At 41.6% G+C, this 9669-nt stretch overlaps 1 protein-coding gene and 1 long non-coding RNA gene across 3 annotated transcripts; both read left to right on the forward strand.

The window, feature by feature from the left end:
* Positions 1–716: 716 nt before the first annotated feature.
* LOC111224305 lies at positions 717–2419 on the forward strand. 2 transcript variants are annotated; one of them, XR_002665222.1, is made up of 4 exons: positions 717–790; positions 880–928; positions 1234–1629; positions 1727–2419. It is a non-coding gene; the product is annotated as an uncharacterized LOC111224305 (long non-coding RNA). The 2 variants fall into 2 exon arrangements; XR_002665221.1 differs by having other exon boundaries at positions 1234–2419.
* Positions 2420–3151: 732 nt separating this feature from the next.
* LOC111224303 (V-set domain-containing T-cell activation inhibitor 1-like) lies at positions 3152–8754 on the forward strand. Its single transcript, XM_022748741.1, has 7 exons — positions 3152–3255; positions 4179–4496; positions 4606–4866; positions 5411–5710; positions 6092–6189; positions 6271–6320; positions 6960–8754. Exons 1-7 carry the CDS (start codon positions 3195–3197, stop codon positions 6982–6984), a joined length of 1113 nt encoding a protein of 370 aa, XP_022604462.1. The 5' UTR covers positions 3152–3194; the 3' UTR covers positions 6985–8754.
* Positions 8755–9669: the final 915 nt, after the last annotated feature.

Raw genomic sequence — 9669 nt, forward strand, 5'->3', positions numbered from 1 at the left:
TGTGACCTTCAAGAGCCAAGCTGAAGTCCAGGAGACTGAGCAGCTGCTCTACAACATCAGAAGTTCTCTGACAGTTTCAGACAGCGACTCTGATCTGAGCTACAGCTGCAGCATCAGCACTCGCAGAAACAAGAGGAGAGCCACTTTGTTTAAAACAAGTGAGGGATTTTAAAGAGTCTGGAACTTGATTAAATCCATGTGGTGGGTCAGACTTCCTCAAACAGCTGAAACTTTCATCATGACAAGGCTGCACGATGCTCTAATGCAAAATGTTCAGAATTGCATCAAATTTTATCCCTTTTTTCATTTCAGCTTTTCTCAATGTTTCAAACACTGGAACAACGATCCCCTGCGCTGCCTCAAACTCCTCCTTCAAGAGTCTGATCTGGAGATTCAACCACATTCTGATCATCCTGACCCAGACCAGAGCTGACGTCTCCTCCTCAGTCTCAGAGGGCTGGAGGCAGCAGGTGAAAGGTGTGTCAGAGTCAGGCAGCCTCATGCTGCAGAACTTATCTCCACATCATGGGGGAATATACACCTGTGAACTGAGTGATGCTGAGGAGACACTGATAACCAACACCTTTCTGTGGATAGAGCAGAGTCCAGGTGAGGCAGCATGAAGTGAGGAACTGTTAGTCTATATGAGTGAGAACTGTTATTAACTGTAATATCTGTATTTCTACTGCAGATGAGGATTTAATCATTCATGGAGTCATTACAGGCGTGTTGGCTGCAGCTGTTTTATTCTCAGCAGCAGTTCTTGTCCAGCACTGTAAAAAGAAAAGAGGTAAAATAATGTTCCTCCTACACTTTAATAAATGTCTTGTTTGTTATTTTTATTAATGATGTTGTTTTTTGACTCAATATATCTCCCAGGTGAACAGAGAAACGGGGAGAGAGAGTCAAACAAGGATCAAACACCAACGTAAGTAAATGTTCTGTATTAGAAAAGCACTGCTGCTGAATGAACTTGTTAGAACCAGTTTTCTAACGTCTCGTCTCATTTATATTTCCTCCAGTCACTTTCTAGATCATGGTATAGTGTAATTCAATTAATAAACCAATGAAATCTTTTTCCATCAGTTTTAAAAGAAGGAATCATGATTCATGTGATGGTTTATTTTGCTCTGCAGAAGTTGTTCTTTATACTGAAGAAGAATAAATAAGAGATTGTTTTGATTTCATCTTTATATGTTTCTGATGCTGAATTTGATCTCATTTTGTTTGCAGAACACCAGAAGCTACAGGAGGTACAAACGAAGAAACGCCTCGTCAGAGCGGTGAAAAACTCACACCCCCCCCTCTGCTTGAGAGAACTGAAGAGACTTGCATGTGATGTAGTAAATGACTGTGAACCTGGAGATTTTTGTGTCGTATGGACAAGAAGAGCAAGAAGAAGAGTTCAAGATTAACAAACTTATGGTCGCTGCTGCTGCTGTTAGAGTAAATAACTAACAGTCCTTATTCTAGTGTGAAGGATATCTAAGGGCACGGATCACAATACGGAAAACATTTTTGCAGATTCCTCCTTCATGGTGTGATGATGATGTTGTTTTTTGGCTCAATATATCTCCCAGGTGAACAGAGATACAGGTAGAGAGAGTCAAACAATGATCAAACACCAACGTAAGTAAATGTTCTGTATTAGAAAAGCACTGCTGCTGAATGAACTACAGTTAGAACCAGTTTTCTGCTGCTGAATCTTGTTTCATTTTGTCTTCAGGGAAACGGAGCTCAAACAGATCAGTGAGTCAATGTTTCCCCAGGGAGGTGAAACCCTGACCCACAAACCTCTGCTTCAGTCAAATGATGACTTTGGTCACACGCCGTTCATTTAAAATATGAACTAACGAGAGAATCTTGCTTCTCTCAGCCTCAAAGTCCTTCAGCTGCTGTTTTTTGTTGTTGCTGCAAACTGTCACTGAGGAGAAGCTTCGTCTGGACTCTCTGCACTAAAGCCCAGATCAGTGAGAGCTGCAGTGATGGTCGTCCTTCTGGAAGTTTTCTCCATGTCCACACAGGATCTCTGGAGCTCAGCCAGAGTGACCACCGGTCTCTGTGTCTCTGTGCTGTAACTGTGAGGACGGAGCTGTCGTCACCTCCAGCAGAGGGCGCTGTCACCTCATCAGCCAGTCAACACTGGACTCACTGAGAAAACCTCTAACTGTGTTTCCTCCACTGTCTCTGACCTGCGTCTTAGTCGACACTGATGTTGATGTTTTAACACTTCAAGCTCAAGATATTTTAAATACACATTGTCAATGTAAATAAAGTTTATATTTCTCAAAGCTCCAAATGAAATAAACAAATAATGAAAAAAATGTCTTCAGATTTCTGATAGCTCAATGATTCAGAGAGGGAAATTAGTTTTCAATCGACTACATACTAATTAGACTCTCTGTCAGTCCTCCAATGAAAATTTGAATTTTATAAGAAAGATCATATTGTTGGGGAATGAAAACCTTGTATCTCCACACACTACTTAAAAAGCCACTGAGGGGTCTGCTCCTGTGAGAGTTTGTGGTGACACAGACTTTGAGAAGAAGTGTCCAAAATCAAACCTTCAGATTTGTTGTGCAGGTTGATTCCTCTCACCAGCTGCTGAGCTGCTGCGGCTCTGTCCACCGTCGTCCTCCACTGAAGACACGACATCCAGGAAAACACTGGCCCACAGTGGAGCGACCTCATCACCAACCACACACACCTGGAGCTCATCAACCGTGACTTACTGAAATACAACTTTCACAACTATCCAGATCCAGGAGGCGCCCTCTGGTGGTGGGAGGTGGAAACACTGAAACGGCTCCTGCAACAGAAAACAACAAAAACCTTCAACCTACAATTAAAAAATCAACTTTAATATATTTAATTTATTGAAAATAAATGTACTAATATTAAACATATCCATAAATGCCTCTCATTTAATTTCATGTTTTTGTGTCAGTCTCTTTCATACAGCTCGTGCAATAATCCTCCATGTTGAAGTGATTTTTTTCCAGCATTTTCTTTCAATCTTTTCTGCTGCTTTAAAAAGAAAAAAAAGAAAAGCTTTTAACAGTAAATAACTTTTCCCTTGTCCCACAACTCAGTCACATCCGTGAGGGGGCGGTAATGACATCACTTCCTTTTCTTTCCCATTCCCCAAAAAAGAAAATCCCAGTCATGTCGGAAGAGGACAGAAAATACAGAGGATGATGGGCCTCTGCTCGGCCGCCTGGCTCGTTCTGTGGCTCGTGACTCCCGCCAAAGCAGGTGAGTGAGGCGTTTACTGTGTTTTCAGTCGAGTCACCTCGTGTGGACCTTTACCTCACGTACCATAAACATGTACAGGCAGAGACATCAGAGGCAGTCTGGAGCTTCACATCCAAGTCACCCGCCTGTGTTCTGTCTCTATCTAACCTTTTACTGTAATGACCTAATGAAATAAAAATAAAAACAGTCATAGTAATGATAATAATTGGGAGAAAATATACGTGTTGTTATAACCAGTAATGGTGATAATACATTGTGTAGCTTCTCTCCATCCTTTCAAAATTTTTGGAAGTTGGAAAATAAACGAAAGAGAAACTAACCATCTCTTTAATTGGCCTGTTTGTTCCATATGCTGCTGATGTACTACACATCCATGCACAGTAGGAAGGCATGATACAGGATGTCACGACGAATGTTTCCCTTGGGACCACAGAGGAATGTTCAATGACCCTGGATATTATCATTATTAATAATATTATTATTTCCTAACCAGAAAAAACAAACATGATTGAAATGGAGGAAAATGAAACCATGAAAGAAAAATACAAATAGAGAAAGTCGAGCCACTAAAATAATGGTGAACCGATACTGTTGAGGTGAAATTCAATATTCTTATTCTTTGACATGAATGGACGGAGAGGAAGAGAGGAAATCAATATTTATGGGTTTGGGCTTCAGACGATCAGACAAGGATTTCCATCACAAACATAAAAACAGCTGCTCTGTTGTTTCTACATTTATGTGGGTCGCTTTAAATGTTGCTGCAGCAGGGAATTGTGGGATGTTTCCTGTGCTAAAGGAGATAAGATAGGATGCTTCTCAGGTTCTTCCAGGTTATTTAATTCAGTTTTGAAAAGACTCTTCCACCGCAGCTCACGTGTCTCCTTGCAGAAGTTGTGATGCTTGTACCTGATGTGTTGCAGACGCTGATGAATCCTGCATTGTCACGGAGAGCTGCGTCTTACCGTGCAGCTTCCAGGGCGGCAACGATGTGGTCGTCCACTGGAATCTGATGAAGCCGAGAGACCATCTTGTCCACTCCTACTACCAAAACCAGGACCAGCTCGCTCACCAGGACCAGCGCTTCAGAGGCAGGACGTCACTGTTCAAGGACCAGATCTCCAGAGGAAATGCCTCACTCCAGCTGACAGAGGTGCAGGTTCAGGACCAGGGCAGATACAAGTGTCACACCAGCACCATCAGAGGAAACATGGAATCATTTATCAACCTGAGAGTGGACGGTATGAGAAACACACAGCAAATACAGAACACTATTAACACAATTTTTTTTAAAATCTAAAATAGTTTCAGTTAATCCACACTTAGCATAAACATCCTCTTTCTTTGCAGCTCCAGTTGGTAAAGTCGACCTCCAGCAGGTGGGAAACAGGACCATCTGCAGCTCAGAGGGGATCTTCCCTCAACCTGAGCTCACCTGGTCCACCAGCCCTCCATCCAATGTGACCTTCAAGAGCCAAACTGAAGTCCAGGAGACTGAGCAGCTGCTCTACAACATCAGTAGCTCTCTGGTAGTTTCAGATACGGATCTGAGCTACAACTGCACCGTCAGCACTCGCAGAAACAGGAGGAGAGCCACACTGCAGCAACTACGTGAGCGTTAACACTCATCGGTCAGCTAACCGAAAAATATCAGCTCCATATTTGCTCGTCGTTAAATAATGACAGATTCCTCCCTGGTAGCTAATAAATAATAACAATTATTAAACAGATTACCATCAGATTGAGACATGAGTTCAGTAAAATAACTTGACAGCAGTTGATGGATTCATGGTTCTCAGAGGATGAATCCTGCTAACTCTGATGATCTCCTTATTCTCCCTCTAGCGCCAACATGAGGTTGACATTCATGGTTTTTAAGTGAAATATCTTGACAACTATTGGAACCCTTGCCATGAAATTCGGTTCAGACATGCATGTTCCCCAGAGGATGGATCCCAATGACTTTAATGGTGCCTTGCCTTTTCATAGTCAAAGTGTTACCAGCTTCCTGCAGAACTAAGGAGATTCGGATCAGCCTCAGTTGTACTTTGTGTTTTGTGTTTTGTGATCTTGTTAATCACAATCCGGATCCAATGTATTTAGAAGAAGGTACGTCACAGGTGTTTTTGATGTTTTTATTGATGTTTCATTTCAGCTTCTTTGAGTCGTTCCGGCACTGAAACAACGATCCCCTGCACCGCCTCACACACCTCGATAACCAGCTTCAGCCTCGTCTGGAGATTCAACCGCAGCGAGATCGTCCTGACCCAGACCGGAGCCGACGTCACCTACACGGTCTCAGAGGGGTGGAGGCAGCAGGTGAAGGGCGTGTCAGAGTCAGGCGGCCTCATGCTAGGGAACTTATCTTCACAGCAAGAGGGAATGTACACCTGTGAACTGAGTGATGCTGAGGAGACACTGATAACCAACACCTTCCTGTGGATAGAGAGTCCAGGTGAGGCTGCATGAAGGGAGGAACTGTCAGTATCTGTGATATATGTACAACCCGCAACAGCCGTGACCTTCACCTTTGACCTTTTACCACCAAAATCTAAGCAGTTCATCCTCTATGTTTTTTGCCAAATTTGAAGAAGTTCCGTCGAGGCGTTACTAAGATATCGGGACCATGAGAAACGGCAGACGGACGAACAACCGTAGGTCATTTCAAGGTATCAAAGGTCTTTTGCTGAGGCGATGCCTTGTGGTGGTTGCTATGGTGATGGTTGCTATGGTGATGGTTGCCATGGCGGCGGTGGTTAGGATTTCTCTTGGTCGTTCACTCGGGTGTAGGCAGGTGGTCCGGAGGGCTAACTGAACATATGATTTTCTGTTTCAGGGGGTCAGAGTGATGTCACAGCCGTTGCTATAGCCGTGGTGCTTGTGGTTATGGTCGTACTGCTAGTCGTCCTGGTGCTCTACTACAAATGTCAAATGGTAAGAAAACACGTTCTTCTCTCACCTGCTAATGATTTGTTGTGCATGTTGCTTGTGCTGACTCTTATGTGTCTGACACAGAGAACAGCAGGACGAAACACGGCATTTTGTCCTTCATTCATACCTTTAAGGTGAGTACCAGCTTCAACAAGTCTACCTCTCTTACCACAAACTTACATTTCCCCATTTAATTTAGTCGTTTTTATTCAACGATCACACATAAAACAGTAAATTTTTAACAATATAGACAGAAAAACTAATTTATATTTGCATTCTTCCATGATTTAACCCCAACAATAAAAACACTTCTCCGATTAATCCCTTTTTTAAAATCTTTTTGTACAGTAAACTTAACAACACCTTTCTGGGAGTGACTTTGATTTAGCTCTAAATATAATTAGGATTATTTTATAATAAAATAAATCATAAAATTTCACAGCATGAAAATTTATTCTCATTTAAAGGTTGATCCCCACACAAGTTATATAGGTAAGTATAAGTGAGCAGTTATGAATCAGTCATTACTCAAATAAATGTTAAAATGACATGCTGGTAAAATGTTGGCATAAATAAGAGGACATGAGCAGAGAGTAAAATACCTTAATGCTAATGGAAAACAAACTTTGGCTCAATAGTTTGAAGGTGAAACAGAAAATATGATCAAATAAAAAGACAGCTTTATGTTTGCTATTTATTTTGTTGTGAAGAAAATATTCTACAGGCTGAAGAAGCACATTTCTCAAATTTATTCTGTTCTGTTTCGTTCGCAGGAGAGATGAGACAAGGGACGTATGACAAGAGACAATCAAAATGTACGGTGGCTGATTAGGGCCAAAATTCTGCCACTGCATCATTTCCTATTTGTTGTCCATCGGGAATCGTACAGCGTCACAGAAATGCAACGCTTAACAACATCCCCAGCTGCACGTCTACAGAGCCACACTCAAGTCATTTATGCTGTTGAATAGAGGGATATTATAAGGATAGCAGCTGAGCAGCCAGTGACATTGAGACAAGAGTGCTGTCTCTGTGCAAACTTTCATAATGAGGTATTTTTCTCACTCTTTAGTAAATTATTGCTCCGTGTTTTTTGACCCGAGAACAAAAGCGAACGAAACAAAGTCTGCACCTCTGCACTCCAACCACATCCAACTTCAGTTTGAATCAACAACAGAAACACGTAAAAGCTGATGCATTAATGAATCTACCAAATCAGTCCACTTTATTCTGCCCTTTATGTGAAACCACAGATGGGATATACAGCTGTGAGCACTTTAAATGCACAGGAGTCCTTAAGATCAACACTACCAGTGTGATACTGACTGAGGATATTGGCTTCCTTTAATCCAATAGGTCAATAATCATCTACTAACTATTGGACTTCTCCACTAGGGATTATAACCCCCTCCTCATCTGGGGTTTCTCTGTAGTGGTTTTGTGTCTGTTAGCGTCTTGTTTTCATGTTGTTGTGCGCAGACATTTTGAATCTCTGTTGTTTCACATCTCTTTGTGGTCGTTGTGCGTCTCTTTGTGGTCAGGCCGTGTTTCTTGGTAGTTGTTTGACTTTTCAACAGTGAAGGTAAACCCTCCATTCAAACAGAGCGTCTGGCCGGGGGCCACGACCTGTCTTGAGTTGTCTGCTCACATCACAAGTTGAGTGATGAGCTCCTTTGAAGTTTAAGTGGTAACACTAATAAAGAAACAGTGAAAATGTACTTCTGTGATGGGAAAGACCCCAGTTTTAAGAAGCATGTTGCAAACTGATGGTGAAGAAGCATGACACTAAGGACTGTCACCAGAGACAAGAGAGTACACTACATGGTTTATTTAATGGTCAGTGGACTGGATGTAACAGCATGTCATCTGCACGAACCTTTAGAAAACACACTTTCTTCATCTAGAGTCAACCACACAGTGTTATGACGTGAGGCTTTAGGTCTTACTGCATGGTGAAGTGCTGCTTGTTCTGTTCAGTGTCTCACAGAGTATCAAACACTAGATGGCAGCATAGTCAGGATTTTTAGTATGTGAATAATCTGTGGTGAATTTAGACTGAAGTTGAGGCCAAACTATAGCAGACTGTAAAGTTGTTCTTTATCAGGACAGACAAATAGATCCTAGATGTCCGCAGTATTATTTAATAGAGTTCTCAGTTCATGTCAGTGGCTGTATTGCTTTTCTACTTTGAGTAAATATTCAGTTAAGACCATTAATGAAACATTTAGATGCATCCACAACTGTTGTCTAAAATAACACAGATAAACACTAAGTTGTTAAGTTGACTTTAAGTCTCCACATAAATGTAAGTTCAACATTATGTACTGATGAAAACATATAAAGGATGCCATTTACTAATATTTTGAAGTTCAGTATAAGTATATTTCATGAATAAATACACTACTGTTTATTAATCTCCTGTATACTGTATATTTGTGGTCACAGTAACTCGTCAGTATTATCAGAATCACAAATTACTAAGTGTTTTTTTGACAATGTTATGCATCACACCATATTACTTCAGCATTATCACATTGCACCTTAAAGGTTCAAAATAAAATGTTTTGTGACTGTTGCATCATGTTTTCTTTGATATCACAAATTCTCTTTAATCGTATGATTCCATTATTCTGCTTTTTAATTTTCTAACCTAGTTAAAGGAGCAGCCAGTGATTCTATAATACACTGTTTTTCAGATTCAGTGAATATCTCTTCCTGGATACGTTCTGTTGTTCCTACACACAATGGTCTCTGTAAATGGGACCCAGACCACAACACAACAGTATTCCAGCCAATCAGAAACAGGGGGCGTTCATGCTCGTGCACAGGACAAGGGAGAGAAGAACAGGGGGGATTGGGGAAAGGAGGCGGGCATATGCTAACTGATAGCACGAATCTAAAGATTACCAAAGGAGAAGGGGTAATCTATTCTTCTGTTGCTGAGTTTTGAACAGGATTGATTGACAATGCGGACAAGGCAGCAACTGCATTGAAAGGACGTCTACCGGCGGCGGCGTGACAGCGGCCTACACTCCACAAATAAATCACACTGTCAAGATGGAGAGGAGAAGGAGAATTACAAAAGAAGTTCTATGATCAGGCAGAGACGAAGAGCTGTTGTAACATCTGTGAGCCTTTCAAAAGGTGAAGACTGCATGGTCAGACTGGGAAAAAAGCTGAACCGTGATTCCACTGGGACTGGCCCGCACCCCGAATGACAGGCACACAGAAAGAGCCGGGACATGGAGTGACGGGACCAGTATGGCCCACCAAGATTTGTCCCAGTGGCCAAGCAAGAGTAACATCTTATTAAATGTTCAAATCAACAAAACAGTTGACTAAAACATGACGATGATAATCCTCAATCTCCAAAGTGTGTTACCTGTGGTTTTCTTCAGTAAACTCTGAACCAACTCAAGCAGCTCTGGAGCTCTCTGAAATTTAAGAGCATTTTTAGGTTGTATTTGATGAATTGGAGAAATA

This window comes from Seriola dumerili, unplaced genomic scaffold (assembly GCF_002260705.1).
Source record: "Seriola dumerili isolate Sdu_G_001 unplaced genomic scaffold, Sdu_1.0 BDQW01000129.1, whole genome shotgun sequence".
Taxonomy (NCBI): Eukaryota; Metazoa; Chordata; class Actinopteri; order Carangiformes; family Carangidae; genus Seriola; species Seriola dumerili.